The sequence below is a fragment of the Diceros bicornis genome, chromosome 37, assembly GCF_020826845.1.
Source record: "Diceros bicornis minor isolate mBicDic1 chromosome 37, mDicBic1.mat.cur, whole genome shotgun sequence".
Lineage (NCBI taxonomy): Eukaryota > Metazoa > Chordata > Mammalia > Perissodactyla > Rhinocerotidae > Diceros > Diceros bicornis.
This window is the reverse complement of record NC_080776.1, coordinates 27,638,356-27,659,219: the sequence shown is the minus strand read 5'-3', so window position 1 is coordinate 27,659,219 and position 20,864 is coordinate 27,638,356. Positions and strand designations below refer to the sequence as shown.

At 60.0% G+C, this 20,864-nt stretch overlaps 1 protein-coding gene across 11 annotated transcripts in view; it reads left to right on the top strand.

Annotated features, from left to right (window-relative positions):
* The window catches only part of KIF1A (kinesin family member 1A), a 101,021-nt gene extending 81,185 nt beyond the window's left edge, over positions 1 to 19,836 (top strand). For 7 of the 11 annotated variants that reach the window (XM_058533355.1, XM_058533351.1, XM_058533350.1 and 4 more), the window contains 12 exons: positions 1,305 to 1,331; positions 7,635 to 7,749; positions 8,795 to 8,928; positions 9,987 to 10,048; positions 10,495 to 10,640; positions 11,286 to 11,486; positions 11,992 to 12,069; positions 12,587 to 12,711; positions 13,780 to 13,932; positions 14,524 to 14,716; positions 15,587 to 15,705; positions 16,119 to 19,836. In XM_058533355.1, the coding sequence (XP_058389338.1) occupies positions 1,305 to 1,331; positions 7,635 to 7,749; positions 8,795 to 8,928; positions 9,987 to 10,048; positions 10,495 to 10,640; positions 11,286 to 11,486; positions 11,992 to 12,069; positions 12,587 to 12,711; positions 13,780 to 13,932; positions 14,524 to 14,716; positions 15,587 to 15,705; positions 16,119 to 16,161 (1,396 nt within the window). In that variant the 3' untranslated portion in view covers positions 16,162 to 19,836. The remainder of the gene's footprint in view (positions 1 to 1,304; positions 1,332 to 7,634; positions 7,750 to 8,794; positions 8,929 to 9,986; positions 10,049 to 10,494; positions 10,641 to 11,285; positions 11,487 to 11,991; positions 12,070 to 12,586; positions 12,712 to 13,779; positions 13,933 to 14,523; positions 14,717 to 15,586; positions 15,706 to 16,118) is intronic. The other 4 variants (XM_058533357.1, XM_058533352.1, XM_058533349.1 and 1 more) reach the window with 1 other exon arrangement.
* The last annotated feature ends 1,028 nt before the right edge of the window (positions 19,837 to 20,864 follow it).

Here is a 20,864-nt window from a genome sequence, read left to right as displayed (position 1 = left end):
CTTCCAGAAGAAACTCACCCTCCACTCACGTCCAGAGGAGGGAGGAGTTGGGGTGAAGAATGCTGGGGGCTGTTCTCATGTGGAGTTGGCATCATGACAGGCAGGCTGGGGGTCACACCGGGGAGAGTGGGAAGGTGAGGCAGACAGTGTGGTGGGGGCAGCTCAGGCTTCTCCTGTTGCTGTGAGAATGCACCCTGGGGTCGTGGCCCAGAAGGCCTGGTGCCCACCCACACGGGAGCTGCCTGCAGGGATGCGGGCCACTGTGCCTGGCCCGTGGGACCCAGAGAGAAGGGTGGGGCCCGGGAGGGGTCAGTCTGCCATGCTGAGTGACGCTCTGGACCTTGGGGATGACCTCAGCATTCCCCCTGACCTTTGACCCTTCCCTTGCCCCAGCAACTCCTAGATCCTTGGGGCAGAAAGAAGTGGGGGCAAGGAGAAGGGATGGGTGGGTGGGTGCCTCCCGCCCCGCACTGTCTCCCTGCCTTGAAGACCATGTGTCTGGGTCTCCCGTCCTCCGGCCAGCCTGACTGCTGGAGGGCCCCCTGGGGGGCCTTGGCCCTGCGCTAAATTCAGGGTTGCTTAGGAGGCTCTGGCTCTGGCTGGATCTCAGATTAGCGGGGCTTTGGCTAAACAGGTTCACCCTGTTCCTGGAGGCCCGAGGACCCATCTCTGATGGGCTTGGTCCTGCTCCCTGGGGGCTGTGGGAAGTGAGGCGGACCCCCGGGCAGCCCTGGGGTTGATCAGCTCACGCCTGAGCTCTAGGCCCTGGTCCCAGCATGGAGGAAGGCCCATCCACGGGGCAGGGCCATAGACCTTGCCCATAGCTGCTTTGGCTCCACGCTTGGCTCCTGCCTGTGCTGGTACAGCCCCAGGACAGCCCCGACTCCCAGCCCTGCCCCGGAATAATCTCAGGCACCCTCCTCTTCTGGCCCCAGGCAGGTGCCATTCTGAGGTTTGGCTGGCCAACCGGCAGGCCCCTCCTCTTCCAGAGGAAGAGGACCTTCCTCTTCCCTGGACTGTGGCTGACATCCTCAGGCCCCGTGATGGGCCGGGCCCTTCTCCCCCTACAGATGCTGAGGCTCAGAGACCCCAGGCCTGGCTCAGGCCTTGGGTCCTGCGGCCGCCCACGCGCTTCGCCTCAGCCTCCTCTCTGCTCAGAGGCCCCACGCTTTGCAGCCTCCCCTGGCTCCGAGTGGGCCTGCCAGCCACGGGCAGCTTCTCCCCCCTCTGCCCCGCCCCCGCTCGCTGCCCGCTGCCCGCTGGCCCCACGCCCTCACTAACCTGTGATTGTTTGTGTTTTGCAGGCAGTTTCTTGATTCGGACATGCCTAGGTACCATTTGTGCCCCCTGGTTTATTTCAGCCTCTCTCCTTCCCCTTCTCCTTCCCCAGTCCCACAGCCCTGGAATTTAATTTTGGCTTCTTAGATTCTTCTACCCTTGCTCACCTCTCCCTCCTGTTTCTCCCATCTTCTTCTTTAGTTTTATTTCCTTGGGATACTTTTTGAATTTTTTTTTATTGCTTCTCCGCCCCCCCCCGCCCCCCACCTTGGCTGAGTTCCTTCTGCCCCCACTCTTGATTTTGGCTGCTTTGGTAGTTTCCTGCCCTTCTGTAGCTGCTGGCTGGCCTCCTGCTCCTCCCGCCCCTGAGCCTTGCCCGCCCGTGAGATCCCCACCCCTGCGAGAGCGGGAGCAGGCGCCCTGCATGTAGGCTCGCCGGCCAGGCTGCCCTTGGCTGCAGAGCCCCACTTCCCGCCAGGTGAAAGGGGGAGGCACGGAGGGATGGGCCATAGTGGGCACAGGACCGGGGCAGAGAGGACCCAGCCCCGCCAGGAGACCCCACTGTGCACCTTCCACACTGCATGAGGTGAGCCCTTGTCTGGCCAGACCGGAGGCTCCAGCCACATTCCTGGTGTGGCCACCACACACTCTTGGGTAGTAGGTGGGGAGTGAAGTTGTGAAGGACCACAAAATCTCGGGACTCACTCAAGTGGTCCCAGGTCCAAAGCCCTGGAGGCCTGGGTTCCTGAGCAGAGGACCGCAGCTCCCCCCGCCCGACCTGAGTGTGGCCCTGTCTGCAGTGGCCAGGTGTGGGTCAGTGAGGCTCCAGGGTGGACAGCCTCACAGTCCCTAATCTAGACTTTGTCCTTGAGACTCAAGTCTGTTCTGAGTGGAAGGTCAAGGCCGTCACCTCTTGGGTCCCTATGGACTGTGAGCTCCCTGGCAGTGGTCCTGTGGGTCAGCTGTTTTGGAAGATGAAGCGGGCAGCTAGAAGGCTTCAGCATGAATGTTTGAGCCTTTAAGCTGCAAGGAACAGGGTCAGGGATGGTGCCCGCCTGTTTTCTGGACAGAGCCCCAGGGCGGGGTCCTTGTCAGGTCACAGCTGGGATGGGTCAGGACAGATGGTCACTGTGAGTGTGCCCGGGCAGTTGTAGCTGAGGCCTCATGGGACAATGAGCTAGGCTGTGGCTCCTGTTGGTGTGTCCTCAAGAGTGCACGCGTAAACACCTATTCCAGGAACACATCTTTCCCAAAGACTGCTGCAGGCCCTCCCTGGGACATGCAGCTGGGTGAGCAGAGAGAGTCCCTCTGTCAAGGGAAAACCGTGGTGGTAGTGGCTGCGCTGGTGAACAGGCACAGCCCTGCAGGGCTGGAGGACAGACCTGCCTCTCCCAGGCAGTCGGGCGGGCTTGCTGGAGGAGGCGGCCTGCTAGCTGATCCTGGAGGCAAGCTGGGCTGGCCGAGGCGGCTGCAGCCTGCCCAGGCAGTCTCCCTATTCTCAGAAGGCTCCAGGCTGGGAGTCCATCTGCTTGGCTTCATTCTCTAGAGTGGACCCAATCCAGGGGCTGTTTTCTTGATGAGTGGAAACTTCCAGGCCCATCAGTATGATTGCATGGGGTGTTGTAGATATTTTGTTCAAGTTTGCATTTCCACAACCGGCTGAGTTTTGGTCCCAGACATCCCCATATACAAACACATCGTGGTTTTAGGAAGGTTCTGGGTGAAGTGGAAGCAGGACTCTGTGGCCAGGAGGACCTGGCACCAGGGAAGGAGAGGGACAGATTCTCCTTTTCAGCAAGGCCTCCTTCACCAGCCTCTGGACTTCAGGGAGCCCTCACCCCTCTACCTGAGCAGAGGGCCCAGCCCCCTGATTCCAGAGGTGGGTTCATTGGCCCCTGGTGGGCTTGACCTGCAAGAGGAGGCTCAGGGCACTGAGAGGCAAGGGGGCTCAGGGCCCCAAGACTCAGGCCTGCGGCTCCTCCACGGGACCGGTTCTAGGGGCAGGAGCTGCTGTGGTGGGCGGTTCCGGGGACAAGCAGAGGGTGAGGGCGTGGTGGAGGGAGCGTCTCGTCTGGAGCGGGACAGAGACCTGGGGCTGTACCGACTGGGCTGGGGCAGCCTGACTGTGCCCTTGGCTGGCTGTGTGAGTGTGGACAAGTAGCAGAATGTTCTGGAACCTTATTTTCCTTCCCCCTCAGAATGGGAATAATATTAGCCCCTGTCTGAGGTTGTTATGATATTAAATGAGATTTTACATGAAACACTCTTAGCACGAGGCTTTGCACAGGTAACTTTATAAATATGAGTGTGTGGTGATTATCACTACCACCTGGTTAGTATTTAACTTAAAATACTCCTAATTAACTTAAAATGCATAGCCTCTGAGCAAAAAGTGTGTTTTTTTATACTAACCACTCCAATTTTGCCCACCGGGCCGCGCTAAGATACCTCAGTGGTGGCTCACACACACAACTCACAGAGCCACCCAGAGCGGGGGCGGGGCGGGGCGGCGAGGAGGAGAGTTCGTGACAGGGAGACTTGGTTCGAACCTTCCACCCCTTTCTTGCCTCTTACCCAGGCTTCAGCCTGCCTGGGGCAGAAGGCCCACACGACCCCTAGAGCGCTCAGGTGTTGAGGAGGAGGTTGGGGAGCAGGGTAGCCTGCTCCCCTCTCTCTAAAACGAGGTCCCGAGCACGGCACATAGATTGGAGGGCTGAGAACGAGGAGCAGCAGGCAAGGCTGGGGCGGCCTCACTGGAGAGAGGGAGGGGGCAAGAGTGTGGGCACTCAGTCCTGGCCGTCTCCACTCTGGGCTTGTTTCCCCAGAATGTGAGGGTCCACGGGATGATGGCGTGGCCAAGCCCGTGGAGAAGCTCCATAGAGTTGGCTCAGATGCTCTGCTCGCGAGACTGCCTCACCCCAGCATTTCCACCTCAGCGGGTCTGGAGTGGGGCCTGAGAATCTGCGTTGCTAACTGTTCCCTCGTGATGCTGATGCCTTGGGTCCAGGGACCCCAGTGGGCAGCATGTCACCCCTCATAATTGTATCTGAGGGGGTGGCTGAATGTTGCGTGGGGTAGAGTGAGGAGCACTGTGTGGAATGGGGGCTCCCTTCCTGGGGCGACCTGATGCCCAGACAGATGCTGAGAGGGTCCTGGTGTGGTCCCCACAGCCTCCGGTCGCATCCTGCATGCACCGTGCCTCCCTCTCAGCCACTCTGGGTCTTTGTTTCCTGCCACATGATGGAGGGGGCACCGATCAGTGGTTCCCACACTATGTCCTGTGAGCTCAGGGGGTCCCACATGGCCGCCTGGGTCCCACATGGGTATGCTGCCACCCTGCCCCACCCCGAGCACACCCACTGTCGGCTGCTCTGATTCTTACTCGGGGTCTGAGTGAGACCTCCCTCTGCAAAGGCTTCAGGGGCACGGAGGCTCGAGAGTGTTGTTGAGGACCCTTCCTGCCCAGGGCTCCAGGGTCGGGCACCTGTGGCTCTGTGGAGCCACAGCTAGCTGGCTGCCTGCTGAGCGTTGGTCTGCAGGAAGCTGCACGGGGCTGGGGGCTGACCGTGGGTTTGGAAATGGCCAGTGGGCAGCATCATGGCCGTGCCAGGTGGACCCTGGTCCAATTGGCTACCCTTGGCACTTGGGTGATGGGGCTGCAGACACGAGCCCAGGATTGCCCCCTCCCACCACCCCACCCTGCCCCACACGTGAGACCCACCAGAGTCAGGTTTCTGGAAAGATTCTAGGTCACTGGAGTTCCATCACGGCAAAGCTATATCCTAACTTGACTGCCGGCTCTCAGCCAAGAGCCTCTCAGAGGGGGCCTCGGTTGGCCTCATGTGGAAGCAAGTTTGTTTCTCCTTACAGCCCCAGGCCTGGGTTCTGGCACAGTTGGCCCCTGGGTGAGCCCTAGGGGCTTCGGTTAGCCTGACTGGGTTGGCTCTTTGGCATGTCCCACCCAGGGGTGAGGGTCCCCAGGACGGGTGGAGTCCTGGCTCCTGATGCTTGAGGCGGAGCTGGGGCCAGTTCTCTCCCGAGGGCGCACAGAAGCAAGTGCATGCTGATGCTGGTCCCTGATCCTGGGGCCAAGGGGCGGGGTGGGGGTGGGCTGGGTCCACACACCAGAGCACTTGCAGTGGAAGAGAAGCCAGCAGCGTCCTTTAGCAACTTTTGAGGCAGGTGGACAGAGGGTACAGCACTAAGCCGAGTCCTTGGGTCGAGTGGGAAGATTTGAGGCTGGCCTACCAGGGTAGGGGCCCGCAGACTAGGCCTTTCCCAGTGCCTTGTGCCTTGTCGTCAGGGCCTCCTGGAGGTGAGGACTGGTAATGACGACAGTGACGCTAACGTATGTGCCCGGGGCCCTGTTCTCAGCCAGCCTGCGTGTTAGCTCACTTAACCTGCAGGACAACTTGATGAGGCAGGGACAGCGACTGCCTGTCCTTCCAGGAAGCAGGACACAGAGACGTCCGCTGAGAGCCCAAGGTCATACGGCTGTGAAGGTGCCTTTGGAGCTAGGCAGTCTGGAGGGCATTTGTTCTGGGTCGGGCGGCAGCAGGCTTCTGGCTCTGCCTGCAAGCCGGGCCCCACAGACCCCAGGGTGTTTGGGGCTCCCCCAGGATGGAGCACGTCCCTTTAGGTTTGGTTACTGTTCCAAGGGTGCCTGCCTGGTCCTGCTGGAGACAGACCCAAGGCTCTCACTGCAGACACAGGGGGAAGGGGCTCTGAGTGGGCCCCCCCACAGTGAATGCCCCATGGGCCATGTCTTGACCCGTGAGATGGCGGTCAGCAGCCTCCGCGGCCGCGTGGCACAGTCACTTAGCTTGTACCCGGCCGGGCGACGGTGCTTGTTCTGACATGTGAATTTCTTCTGTGTGTGTATGTGTGTCCTGGCTGCCTCCGCCTTTAGCGTTTCATTCGGAAATGACACTAGGTACAGCTCACTTTTCTCTTCCGCACTCGCTGGTCTGTCCTCTTCTGCTTTTCAATTTCCTTTCTCCTCTGACGTCTTCCCCCCGCTCTTCCGTTCTCTGGTTACCCTGCTGTCCCACGTCCCTCCCTCTGGATCTTTATCCTCTGTGCCGTGTGTCCGACAGCAGCCTGCCCCGTCCCTCTGCTTCTCCCCACGCCCCTGGACTGTGCCATGGAGAGACAGGTGGCCGTGGTGCTGTCCGTGCCCCGACGCGGCTTTGCTCCCCGGGCGCCCTCCACACTCCTGGGTGGTGCCGGCGCTTCAGAAGGGGCCCAGCAGTGGGGGGCGAGTGCCGCTGCCCGGCTGTTTGTGTTGATGTGTTTCTCAACTGTTTCTTTGTGAGGATGCTTGGATGGAAACTTGGCGAGGCTGTGGGCTGGGCAGTGCTGTCTGGGGCCCACAGTGCAGCCACCTGGTGGCTTGAGGCAAATTCTCCACCCCAGATATGAAGGGCCTCAGAACACGCGCCTGGCCCAAGGCAAGAGTTTAGGAGCTCTGCCGTCAACGGTTGAAAACAGAAACCATCGTGTAACAGAGAACCCTGTTCTGGAGTGGAGGCCACTGATGTGTCAGTGGAGCCAACATCCTGGCCTCCTGAGGATAGCCTGAGCTGCCTCCTGGGAGGGATTTTTGGGCCACTGGCCCACGCTCTGTTCAGTGTCTTTCCGGGTCAGAGATCAGGGACAGAGAGAAGAGACTACTGCCCGCTCTGTGCTAAGTGGAGAGCCGCCTTCCCACGGAGCCTGGCCACGGTGGGCAAGAGCGACGCCATCTGCCACGGGCCACCCTGGTTTCCACTCCAAGCATCCTCCCCTGAGGGGCCCTTCTCTCCCGAGGGCAAGTCGGTTGGTGGAGGAGACGGGCTGGGGGTGGTTTTGGCAAACCCGGCAGGTTCCCTGGGTCCAGGGAGAGGCCCTGGCTCCTCCTTACTCAGACCGAGGCTGAGGCCTCTGCTTCCCGCTCTCCCCCCATCTCTCGTCTCTCTCTGCTTCTGTCTCCCCTCTCCCTTCTCGTCCTCTCCTCCCTCCTCTTTCCTCTCCGCCCCGCCTGCCTGTCTTTCCCCATCCTTGCATTCCCGCTGCAGCTGGTGAGCTGTGGCTAAAACATCCCATCCTTCCATCTCACCCATCCACCCATGGTGGAGCTGAGAGAGCTCTGGGGCTCCTGTGGTGGCCTCTGGAGGCCCCCACCCAGCGTGGTCCTGAGTAAGGAGGTTCTGCCCTTCCCAGACACTGCCGGGGCTTTCAGACCTGCAGCCCTAGCGGCTCTCCCTGCGGGTCACCCACACGTCTCTCTCTGTCTGTCTGTCCGTCTGCATGTCCCCAACCCAGCTGAGAGTGGCCTGCACGCTGTTATCTTTTACCTCATCTCTGCTTCCTTCCAGGACCTTTTACCAGTTTGAGGCTGCGTGGGACAGCTCCATGCACAACTCTCTCCTGCTGAACCGGGTCACCCCCTACCGAGAGAAAATCTACATGACCCTCTCTGCTTACATCGAGGTAAGAAACCTATGCCCAGGGCATTCCACCAAAATCACCCATCCCACAAGCCTGAGTTGCTTGCCGAGGGGCAGTGAGGGCGCTTGTTAGCCCTGGACAGCCCCAGACAACCCTGTCTTTTCTCAGAGGACTTCTCAAGTCATTGTTAAATCCATGTACTTTTAATGGCAGTGCTCACAGTTAACCCACTCTGCTATCTTTAGTGTGTCGATTTGTCCTTGTGGTTGCAAGATGGCTGTGGCACCACCACACATTGCATCTATGTTTCAGGCAGGACGAAAACAGAAGCCTCCCCCACCCCATCCCCAGGGTCTTGGGCCTCTTGGGCTTCAAAGCACAGGAGGGGACTGGGAGTGTGGACGTTACTAGCTGGGCACAGTAGTGGCAAATTAGGAGGTTTGGGGTTGGCAGCCAGCTGGACAGCGGAGGGGAAGGCATCTGCCTCCCCTCAGAGCCTGATTGCTCCAGCTATAAGGTGGGGACCGCCTAGTGGGATGGTGGTTTGCTTGGGCTGAGAAAATGCTGGCTGGCAGAGCTCTGTCCAAACAAGCTCCCAGGACACATCAGCCTTGTCAGCAGTTACCAAGAGCTTCAGGAAACAAAAGAACCAGCTGTTTAAGACAGCACCCCGATCGCCATGAAGTCATTTTCTGTGGCATTTTAGAGTTAAAACGTGGGTGCACAGACAGGATCTGGTTTGATTCTCATGCACATTTCTGGGAGTGTGTCACCCCAATTTTATGGTGAGGCAGCTGAGGCCCGAAAGGGAGAGGCCTGTGTCTGGGACCCTCAGGGTCCCTTGCACAGACACCCAGCCCTCTGGCAGCCCCAGGGAGGCAGGGCCCTGGCTGTCTCTCTCCGGCAGGAATTGGCTCAAGGCGGGAGCAGAGACCTTCTCCCGCCTGGGTCTGGGGCCATGCCGGGGGCCCCCGGAAGGCGTGGGGCTGCTGGGCAGTGTGGCACGGAGGTTGGAAGGGGGCCTGGGGCCAGGGCAGTCTTGGGGCATCCTTGTGCTGAGCCCCTGTCCCTGCCCTGCCCGCTGCAGATGGAGAACTGCACCCAGCCGGCGGTCATCACCAAGGACTTCTGCATGGTCTTCTACTCCCGCGACGCCAAGCTGCCGGCCTCGCGCTCCATCCGCAACCTGTTTGGCAGTGGGAGCCTGCGGGCCTCAGAGAGGTGCGCCTGCCGAGGGGACTGGTGGGGGGTGCCTCATCTGGTGCCCTGTCATGGTGAGGACCAGACCAGACTCTGCACAGGAAGTGGCGCCAGGTGTACCCCAGCAATCTGGTGCTCGCGTGATGCGCTCCAGCGCAGTCTGGCCCTGATGAGAAGCTGGACTTGCCAGCCCCCTGCTCTCGAGTCCCTCTCACTCACCCCTGATGTTGGGGTCATTGGAAGTCACAGGGCACATGTGGGGACACCGATGGCATGTTAAGTGGCCATGAGAGAGCCGGGCCTGCCTGCAGGGTGTAGTGGGGAAGGTCTGAGTACCCGCCCTGGGACCTCCTCTGGGTGGGCCTGGGGCCACAACGCACTGCCTGCCAGGTGACCTTTCTCTCCACGAACCACTGGGATCTGTGCCATCAGGACTGCCTGCCCACACATGGCAGGAGAAGCTGGATACATGTAGGGGGCTAGGATGGGACAGGGAGACTCTGGACGGAGGCTGGCAGCACCCGAGGGGGTGCGACATCAGACACCAGGGCCACGCCCTGCATCCTTGGGGACTAGGGAGGAATGACAGAGTGTCCAAGCAGTGAGGAGGGGCCCTGCCCCAGCAGCAGGGACCAAGGGTGTGGGCCACCTGTGGCCACCTTCACTTAGGCTCCCCACACGCTCTGTCTTATGGACTCCAGTGTCCAGGCCACTCTGGGCACAGCTGGGAAGGAGTGTGGGGATCAGGACTGTGGCCTTGGGCTGGCCATGACCCGATCTTCCAGGAGGTTCCATGGTGAGTGTGGGACGCCACCGGCCAACAGGGCTCACTTCTATGAGAGGGCTGGTGGAGTGCCCTCGGCGGAATCCGTGGTCCCGGGGCAAAAGGGGTCTGGGATGGGGACTGTGCATACAGGGGCTGCAGTGCGGGGACCCCGAGACCCCATCCACCCCGTGTGAGGCCGCCTGGCGTGGGCGTGCGGCAAGACTCAGGCCCAATGTGCATTTGATGGTGGTGAGAGTCAGTCCCGGGGCATCACTGTGTCTGGTGACAATGTGTTCCCTTTTGCTTTCTGCAGCAACCGCGTGACAGGCGTGTACGAGCTTAGTCTGTGCCACGTGGCCGATGCGGGCAGCCCAGGTAGGCATGCGCCCCGCTCTCTGGCTGACGGTGGGGGCACTTTTTTGGGAGTCAGGGAGCCTGGTGGCCTCAGCTAAGCTGCCTTTGGCGGGGGTGTCCCTCACCTGCGAGACACAAGTGCTCACCTTGCGACCTCCAGAGTTGTTCTCAGAGGTTGGAGGACAGCGTGGTGAGAGGCCCAGCACAGGGAGAGGCAGCATGGGGGACAGCCAGAAGGTCACAGCTGTGACCCCCATGGGACACCGTGCTGGGTAACTTCCTGTGGGCGAGGCCCAGCATGGCTCTGTGAGGCCTGGGGTGGACAAAGTGTGAGAGGTGGGGTCAGGGGAAGTAGAGCTTCACCCTGCTGGGCTAGCCTGCCTCTGGTGGATAAGTTTCCGCCCCTGCGCCTGAGGGACCGGGCGCTCATGGGCAGGGATGTGGTCGGACGAGTGCCCCCTTCCCAGGGATGCAGCGGCGGCGCCGGCGAGTGCTGGATACGTCTGTGGCCTATGTCCGGGGCGAGGAGAACCTGGCAGGCTGGAGGCCCCGGAGTGACAGCCTCATCCTGGACCACCAGTGGGAGCTGGAGAAGCTGAGTCTCCTGCAGGAGGTAAGCCTGTGCCGTGCCCGCCAGGGGACCGTGGTCGGGAGTCCCAGGCCACCCCAGGATGGAGCACGTGACACTCAAACTGCCCATGAAGGGGCTCTGTGACCCTCAACAAAAACAACGACTGGCTTAGAGCAGAAGGTTAATCTTGACCTAACCGCAGAAGACTGTTGGGCATGTAGATGGATGAGAAAGAAACCCGGAAAGAAAATCTGGATGGGCAAGGCCCTTCTGTCACTCAGTCAGGAAAGCCACTGTCCAGCGGCCGGGTGCTGACTGCCCAGGCCGGGGGATGCATGTGGGAAGCACACAGCGGAGGCCCGTGCCCACCCTCTGGCCCCTTCCCAAGGCTGCAGAGCCCATGGTCCCCACCCCAGGAAGCTGGTGTGGGGATGCGCACATCCATCTGCTCGCTGTGGGCGCACGCTGGGGCGCGGGGCCATGGACAGAGGGAGGGCGGTGTGTTGGCTGCAGTGGACGGCAGCTGCATGACTTGGTGGGCTCCACTTCACACGCCACAGCCCGGGGGAGAGGTGGGCTCTCCCGAGGTCTGACCAGGGGCCCCAGGTGCTCAGTGTGGCCGCCCAGGCCCGTCCTTCACCCCGCGTGGGGGCAGGAGGTGAGGCCATGTTCTGCTCCCGTGGGCAGGTCGAGAAGACCAGGCACTATCTGCTGCTGCGGGAGAAGCTGGAGACCACCCAGCGGCCTGGCCCTGAGGCGCTGTCCCCGGTCTCCAGTGAGGACTCGGAGGCCCACAGCTCGTCCAGCGCCTCCTCCCCACTCTCCGTTGAGGGCCGGCCATCGCCCCTGGAGGCTCCCAACGAGAGGCAGCGGGAGCTGGCTGTCAAGGTAGGGCGGGCCGGTGGCCATGACCGCGGCCCCTCCAGGGCGCCCGTGACCCAGCCTTGTCCATGGATGGTTCCTGTCAGGGCCGGGAGCTGGGAGAATGCGGGGTTCATAGAGTCCCCTTGCCCACCACCCCCACCTTACCCACACTGCAATTTGGGGGCCTTTTACAGCTTCCTCCCCCAAGCATGACTTGCTCTCTTTTGAATGCCTGCACTGATGGGGAGCTCACCGCCTCCATCCAGAGCTGCCCTTTCTGCTGCTGGACGGGCCGCCGGGCAGGTCTCTTGCCCTGCAGACGATGCGGCCCCCACCCTGTCTTCCCCCAGGCTCCAGTTCTGCCCTGGGAGGCTTCCCTGAATGGCCCATCACCTTGGAGGGGTGGAGGTGCTGCCCACCTCGACCTGCAGTGCCTGGGCCCCTCGGCCAGTCGCCCGTGTCGGAGGGCCATGCCCAGGGCAGAGCTGGTCCGGGGAGGCTCCTGACCAGGCATTTGTTCTCGCTGCAGTGCTTACGCCTCCTCACGCACACGTTCAACAGAGAGTACATCCACAGCCACGTCTGCATCAGCGCCAGCGAGAGCAAGGTGGGCGCCGAGTCCAGAGCCCCCACCCTGGCTCAGGACCTTCCACACCCAGTCTCCCCTGATGACGCTCCCACCTGTCGTGCGTCCTCACTCGGCCTGCAGCCTCCTATGTCCAGCCTTCGTCCTTTGCACTGGCTTCTCTCTCTGCCTGATGGGCCTCTTGCCACAGCCTTCAGTCCACACATCCTAAAGTCTGGGCTCAGGCTACTCCTTCCCTGACCGCCACTCAGTGGGCCTCACTGGGACTCTTTGGAGCCCTATGGCCGTGAATCCCTCCTGAGGCAGGGCAGTGCCTGCAGCCCTGGGAGGGGCAGGACAGGGGCATGGAGGGGCTGGGAGAGGGCCCAGGGGAGGCTGGGAGGAGGGTCTGGCCTGCAGTTGGCGTGGGGGTGCCCTAAACAGGAGGTAAAGTTGGAGTGAAGGTGGAGGGATCAGCCCTGCAGGGGTGTCCCCCCAACGGAGGGCCTGGACTGTCCCCTCCCTGTGTCCCCTCCAAAAGGCTCTTTCTCCTCCGCAGCTCTCCGAGATGTCTGTCACCCTGCTGCGGGACCCATCCATGTCCCCTCTGGGGGCGGCCACGCTCACCCCCTCCTCCACCTGCCCCTCTCTGGTCGAAGGGCGATACGGAGCCGCTGACCTGAGGTGAGTGAGCTCCAGGCTCCCAGGGAAGTGACTGATGATACTGGCCGTGACTCCGGCACAGAGCACAGAGCGCAGAGAAGGCGGGGCATGCGTGGCCAAGGACCTTGGGCTATACACGTCCAGGGCAGGGCTGGGTGGGGGATCTGCAAGCCTGCCTGGCTGGGGTGGCCCCCCGTGGCCCTGCCCCAGATCCCCCACTACAACCGGCCTGGAGACCTCGCCCACTGCCCTGAGGCCCCGCCCACTGACCCGCCCCCGGGGCCCCACCCGCACCTGTCCTCTCACCTCTCTGTCCCTCTGTCCCAAGCCCTTTTCTGCTAAAGCATAAATTTAAAGTGCAGTCATGAATAAAACCAGGAACGGGTCAAAACGATACGAAACAAAAAACCCTTTTCACTAGGTAATGCTCATAAAATACTCAGTGGGAAAAAAGGCGACAAAACAGAACTTAGGGAACAGTTAGGCTCACTGCTGTCAACAAAGACCCTCTGACTCTGCCGAGCAGAGTGTTGGAAGGGACCCCCAACATTGCTAACACTGTGAATGACTAATCATCAGATTTTAAAATGCCTCAGGGTTTCCAAGTTTTCTTTCTTAAAAAGAAAGAAAGAAAAGGCTTGGAGCCCTCTGGGCCTCATCCTGAGAAGGCTTCCTTGGCCACCACATCAGTCACTCCGGGCTTGGCAGGTGCCCATGGGCCAGCGGCTCCCTATACGCAAATGGGCGCTGAGAATGGTGTGTCAACTTCAGCGCAGTTTTGGAGATGAAGAGCTGCTGCAGCCGCTTGTACGGGGGTGGAGCAGGGGAGGCAGAAAGCACCACGGGAGAAGGCTGTGGAATCCCGCACAGCCGGGTCCCTCCCACTGCACCCAGCACAATCCTGCAATCAGGTGGGCGGGCCCAGAGCTCCGTCCGACCTGGGCATGGCTGGGCAGACCCCAAAAGGTGCCCCACAGCGGCTCTGAGGGGGTGACGCTGGCCATCGGGGGAAGCCCCGGTGGAGGTGGTTCCCAGGCCCAGGGAGGAGCCTCCTGGCAGGAATGCAAGGGCTTCACTCTGCTTTCCCAGGACCCCACAGCCCTGCTCACGGCCAGCCAGCCCAGAGCCTGAGCCTGTGCCGGAGGCGGATTCAAAGAAGCCCCCCTCCCCTGCTCCGGCATCAGAGGTCGACAAGGAGCCGCAGCGCCTGCTGGTTCCCGACATCCAGGAGATCCGGGTCAGGTGCGTGAGAGCCCTGCCCCAAACAGGGACCTCTCTAAAGCACTGCCCGGCCAGCTCTGTCCTCGAAAGGACAGGCAGGCCGCCCCTGACCTAGGGCAGGGGACAGTTCTGTACTAGGGGCTCGGGTAGGCCACCCCTCACCTGGGACAGGGGAGGAGAATGAGCAGACAGTTAAGCGCAAGAGGGTGGGTTAGAGCAGGGCCCAGGGCCAGGGACCTCATGTGCAGCTCTGCAGAAAGATGGTTTCTGCAGTTACCAGTTGGGACACTATGCTAAGTGCCTGCTTGGCCCTGGCCGCCCTGAGAACACCATAATTGATGGGTTGTGGCCATGGGGCAGGAGCACCTTCAGCTTTTTTAAAGTCTCTCCATTTTACAGCTGAGGAAACTGAGGCCCAGAGGTGGGTTGGTGGCTCTGGTCTCGGCCCCCGGGTGGGTTTCTGGCAGGTTTCCCTGGGAGCCTCGGCCCTGGCTAGTCCCCTTGAAGGTCCACTTTCTGAGCTGCGCTGTGGCGGCACTGCCGGGGGCCTGGCTCTGGTGGTGGACGGTGGACCCCGTGTGGGGCCAAGCGAGCAGTGTCCCCGCCCCGCAGCCCGATCGTCTCCAAGAAAGGGTACCTGCACTTCCTGGAGCCGCACACGGCCGGCTGGGCCAAGCGCTTTGTGGTGGTGCGGCGGCCGTACGCCTACATGTACAACAGCGACAAGGACGCCGTGGAGAGGTTTGTGCTCAACCTCGCCACTGCCCAGGTGGAGTACAGCGAGGACCAGCAGGCCATGCTCAAGGTGCGGCCCGGAAGCACGATGGGCGGGCCCCGGGCTGGCCAGGGCCCAGCAAGCCCCAGCAGGGCTCTGCGTCTGCTCACCTCCAGGCCGAGGCCATCCAGTCCCGTCTCTCCTGGGCGGGGACATGGGGCAGCCTCTCTGGCCCTCTGCCTCTCATGTCCTGGGGTCTCTCTGCCCACCCGTGGGGCTCAGAGTCTTGGTGACAACCAGCAGTGGTGAGCCCTGGTCCAGGGGCCAGAAGGCATTAACCCTTTCCCACTCAACGGCCAACAACCTGGTCCCCTCCTCCTGGGGACACCCCTGGTACCATGGCCCCAGGAGTCGGGCCCCCTGGCCCCCTGGCTTTGCCCCTGCTCCTCTATGAAAAGCAGTGGCCCTCGAGGTGTCTGCCAGGAGCCCTGACTCCTTCCTGCCAGCAGCTACCATGCCCACTGGAGGATTTCTGATGCCCTGTGGTGAGGGTGGGGTGTGAATGAGGGTCTGCTGAGACCTGGGGCTTGAGAAGATGCCAGGATTAATGGGGCCTGGGGGACACATCTGGTTTAGCAGCTGAACCAGGATCCTAGGGGAAGGACCCTGGGCCAGTGAGGGGTGGACGCATCCCGTGGGGACGCAGAGCAGTGGCAAGGTAGCCCTGGGGCATGAGACGGGACAGGGTGCCAGGACTGCAGAGCCTTCCGGAAGGGAGCCACAGCCTTTCCAGCTCTGCCCTCTCCTGTGGGTCTTCTTTCCTGCTTCCTCATCCTTGAGATTTCCCTGGTGGTGCCCCTTCCCTGCCCGCCCACCCAGCCAGGCCCTGGTGGAGCGGTGACCGCCGTGTGCTGACCCGGGGGAGGTCTCGTGTCTCCTCACGGCGGGCTCCCTTTGCAGACGCCCAACACGTTCGCGGTGTGCACGGAGCACCGTGGCATCCTGCTGCAGGCCAACAGCGACAAGGACATGCACGACTGGCTGTACGCCTTCAACCCCCTCCTGGCCGGGACCATCCGGTACGGGCTGTCGGGACCTGGGTGGGTGTCCCACCCCCGCAGAGGAGAACGGGAGGGCTTTCCTTGCTCATTTGGGCTGGGAGGACGTTCTTGAGGATGTTAAGGCTCGTTTTGGTGTTATTGCAACTCACAAAGTGTATAAATTCCTGAGATATTCAAAATTTACATTCTACCTGAGGTGGGCCTTTGTGTAGGGAAAATACTTTGGCAGTCAGGCAGGGGACTACAGGAGGAGGGTGGGCTGCTTCCCCCAAGTCAGATTGACGGAGAACAGAGATTAAGTCTCTCCGGGTGATGAGGGAGCGGGAGGGGCACGGGCTGTCCAGCGTGGAGGTCTGCTGTGGGGCCCCTTCTGCCGGCATCCCACGCCTGCTGCCCGCGCTGACCGCTGCTCCCCCTGACCCTCTCCACAGCTCCAAGCTCTCCCGAAGGAGGTCTGCCCAGATGAGGGTCTGAGCTGAAGCCCCCCCGACAGCCAGCAGGCCCGGCCCCACTCCCCAGTCCTCGTCTCCATCCATCATGTCACCCGCCGCCCAGCCCTGCCTCCACCAGACAGCCGACGAGCCCCTCCTCCTGGGCACGCGGGGCTGGGCCAGGGGACCTGCAGCACATGACCTGTTGCGCTCCCGCAGAGCCACGTTTGTCGTTTCTTCTTTGAGAACATTCCCTGGGGGGAGAGCTGGGCGACGCTAGCGAGGCCAGAGGGCACAAGTCACAGGGGCGTCGCTGTGTTCTAATATTTTTTTAAGCATAGACAGACTTATAATTAATATACATTAGTTAGTGACATTGAAACAGCCCACTCAGAAATTAACTATAAGACTGTGTTCTATTTATAAGTATTTATTTCTAATGCCTTCACATAGACCTGTAGGATTCAGATGGACCCCACCCCTGTTTGTTCCCACATGCCTCTCCAAGCCTATTAGGACAGACAGGGAGGGGGTGCAGCCGCCACGGAAGACCACTGTGAGGAGGGATCAGGACAGGCCAGGCTTCTCCCCAGCTGCGCGTGGGGCAGGCCCTCATCCCAGAGTGTGTGTGTGCCGGGGCAGGGGGGATCTGATGCCTGAAGTCTGAGCAGCACAGAAGGTGGCGTGTGTTACTTCTAGCAGGAGGCAGAATCCACATCTCACCTGGACAGCCCCCACCTGAGATGTGACTCTACGGGCAATGCCGGCAGCTTCTCCCTGGAGCGTGTGGAGAGGACACAGACGGGCGCCTGGGCTGTCTGGGGCTGTCCTGGCGGGGACAGGGAGGGAGAAGGGTCAGGATCCCACCGGGTTGTGTCATGTGTCCAGGCCGGCAGGACGTGGGTGTCTGGGTTTAGAGGTGGTCCAGGGTGATAGTCCAGTCAGCGAGGGGCTTGTGGCGCAGCTTCTCCAGCTGCTGTGAGAAATGGGGTGAGCTCAGGGTCACTCCTGGGGAGAAAATCTGTGGCTTCCTCTCTTCGTCCCCAAAGAAGAGAGTTTCTGTGAGTCCCAGCGAGAAGATTCCGAGGGGTCAGGTGAGGGCGGCCAGTGTTGGGGTCATCCATCATCAGGGGACTTTCCCCTTCTGCATGTGAGGCTGTTGCCCTTGTCTTGTTCCGACCTCTTGTTACAACATCCATTTCGATTCACCTGCAGACCCCATGCCTGAAGCTTGCCAGGACAGGATAGGAGTGAGCCCCAGGCTGAGAGTCTGGTCATGTGTCACCCAGGCCATAAACCTGTCAGAGAAACCACGGGCCTGAGGGGTCTTCAGGGACCCGTTCCCACACCCAAAGGCACATTTGGCCTCTTTTTAGCTCTAGGAAAAACAGCAACCAAGCCACAAAACCCCTGTCCCCACCATGGCCCACCAAAAGCGGGTTTCACATGGGGTCTGGGCATTCCAGGACCAGGATCACGCCCAGGTTTGCTTGGTCCACGCCATTCTCTGGTGCCTTCCACCTCCCTTGCTAGACCTTGCTGGGTGTTGCTCACTGACCCCTCACCTTTCCACTTGGTTTGGACGACCCTAACACACTCAGGTGTCAGTGGTTCTGAGACCCCCCTTTATCCCAGGCTGTCCCCACCTGGCACTGACATGACACGTGGGCATTCTCCCAGTTCCATGCACTGAGACCAGAAGTGCCTGCAGTGTCTCTCCCCTGGGGATGTATGGTGTTGGCTCCCATACAAGTAAGAAGGTTCCAGTTCGAGGTTTTCCTTTGGGAAAGTTGTTCAGGCCCCATAAGCTTCGCCTCAGACGTGCGACCCGGGATGATGGGCTCAGGCCCGGTGGGGAGTTGAGACTGAGCGTGCCTTTTCGAACCTGGCTCAGGGGCAGCGTGGCAGTGGCTGCCTTCGCTCCCTGCTGCCGTCATCCCCAGTGCCTGGGAGGTGCTAATGGTGGAGCAGCTCCCTCAGTAAGAGTCAGGTCCTGAGAAAGCGCGTCTGTGAACGCAGGGCTCAGCAGCTTATGTGGAGGTCCTCAGATGAGGGTTCCTATCCTGGGCTGACATCAAACATTGTCCAGAAACCACGAGGCCCGTACTCCCCTCCAGACGTTCCTGGAGGTATCGGACTGAGATGCAGAGAGCAGAGGTGACAGCACAGTCTGGAACCAGCACTTACTCTGGCTTTTAGGACGGTCTTGAGGGCAAGGAGGAGAAACAGGGACGGGGTGAGTTGTTCTAAGATGAGTCGGGTCCCCGAGAGCCCCCCTCACTGCAGGGAGATTGGAGGTGCGGGGCCCAGGCCGCAGCCCACTCAGGTCAACCAGCCTGAAGCTGCGGCCTCGGAAGGGTCTGAGGCCCCCCCACCAGGGCGCAGGTGTCTGGGGCCAGCCAACCTGCAGAGCACCTGCTGCGCGGGACGGGGCTGAGGGGAGGGGCCCACGCGAGGGTTTCCCAAAATGGCCCCCAAGTTCAGGAGCCTCCATGCCCGTGGAGGTGCCCCAGGGACTGTTTCATTTTGACCTGGTGCTGTCTTGGCCTTGACTAGGAGCCAGGTGTGTGCTACCTGATGGCCCTATCCCCACTGTCGCTTCCTCCTTTCAGACCTGCTCCAGTGGGAGGTCCTGGGTTGGAGTCCAGAAACCCGGAGTTTCTGGGGAGAGAAATCCATCTGTGAGTCAGGAAACGCTCATGCCCAAAACTACCCACGGGTCACACAAGCCGGGGACAAGTTACTTAACAAACTGCCACTCGGTCTTCACATCTATGACATGACGGGCTGATCTGGAGGGCCACTGAGGGCCCTCACATCGTGGGGTGCAGGGAGGAAAGTCAGATCTGGCTGTGGCTGCTGTTTCCCACTTAATGGGGAAGGAGAGAAAGATCTAGAAAGCCTCTTTCAGATGGTTTTTTTTTTAAAGTTTGATGCTGCTCAGGCTGCAGCCTTATTTGGTTTGAGGGATGGCCATCCTCGCCTGGGGAGGGCTCTCTGTCCCCTCCAAGGGAGGGTGAGCTCCTTCTGCTGGGACCCCAGAGAGAGGCCCAGGGAGGGGATGCTGGGTTCCAGGCCAACTGGCAGTGAGCTCCAGCGGGACCCGGCGGGTGCACAGGGGTGAGTGTTGATGCTCTCGTAAGGTCCCCAGGCCTCCCCGCCCTGAGTAATCACTTATAAGACATCAAGGTTTGACTCACTGACACGCACAGGCGCACATGCACGCACACAAACATGCACACACACACACACCCAGGGTGACTGCGGTGAGGTGGTCTCCCCTCAATCCTGATCCCCCCTCAGCACCTCTGGGGCAGGTGTGGCAAAGGGCTTGGTGAGGGTCCCTGAATGTCACTGATGGTGCAGGCGCGAGCGTGATTGCCGCACTGGTCCTCCGTCAGCCCCCCTGCGTGGGACTCCGGGAGGCGCCCTCCTTTATTCCTGAGATGGGGCAAGCATTCCCCCAGGATCGACAGAGGCTGTGGCTTCTTCCCGGGCCTGTGCTTGCTGTAGCTAGTGGTCCCCTGAGTTCCCTTGTGGCTTGTACATACGTGGTTGTGTGGCACACTCCGGCCCCTGCACTGTAACCGCCATCCTGAGGTAATGACTCTAGTTCCCTGACGTCCTAAACCCGAATGTTAGGCTCTAGGCTCCTGTACTGTGTGTGTGCACTTAAGGCTCTGTCCAATTAAGAATAAATGTGGCTCCTCATGCAACACCAGACCGTGGGTCTCCGCTGTGGCTTTATTTGTGCATTAGATCTGTTAGAAGGGGCCAAAAATGGTCACAGGGACCAGGTGTCCTGCACCTTCCGGAGACAGCACCCACCTCCCCAGTGGTGAGGCGGGGAAGGGAGAGAGCCTTGAGGGGTGAGGTTACAAGCAGGTGTTCATCATGGGAGTGCCCACCTGCTTCCCTCAGTACCTGGCTGCACCTGTCTGAACAGCTCCAGGTGCCCTCAGGCACGCCAACCCTGTGCTCCCAGCTTCATGCCCAGGCAGCCCCCAGTGACATGTGGTCAGCATTACCCTGCTACCAAAACCAGACACAGACATTACAAGAAAATAAAACTACGGATCAATATCCTTCAACATAGAAACAAATATCCTCAATAACATTTTACCAGATTGAATCCAATAATATGTAAAGAGGAAATACCTCATGACTGAGTGGAGTTTACCCTGGGAACGCAAGGTTGGCTCCAAAATAAATCAATGTAATTTACTAGAGTTACCTAATAAGAGAGAAATCACATTATCATCTCTATAGACGCACAAAAAACATTTGACAAAACCCCACATCCATTGTTAACCAAACCTTTACATAGACGGTAACTTCCTTAACCCAATAAAGGGTGTTCTCAAGAAAGCTACAGCTAACTTCATACTTAATGGCAAAAAAACGAGTGCTTAACCCTCAAGATTGGGAGCAAAACAAGGATGCCCTCTATCATCACCCCTATTCAACATGGTACTGGAGGGCCTAAGCAGTGCAATAAGGCGAAATGAAGAAAGGAAAGGCCTACTATCAGAATGAAATAAATAAAGCTCTATTCATAGATGGCATAATTGTATAAGTAGAAAATTCAAAAGAATATACAGAAAGCTACTAGAATTAATAAATGAGTTTAGCAAGGTTGCAGAATCAAGCTCAATATACAAACACCAATATTACTTCTATCTACAAGCAGTAAACAATTGGAAATTTGATTTAGGAAAACAGTACCATTCATAATAGCACCAAAAA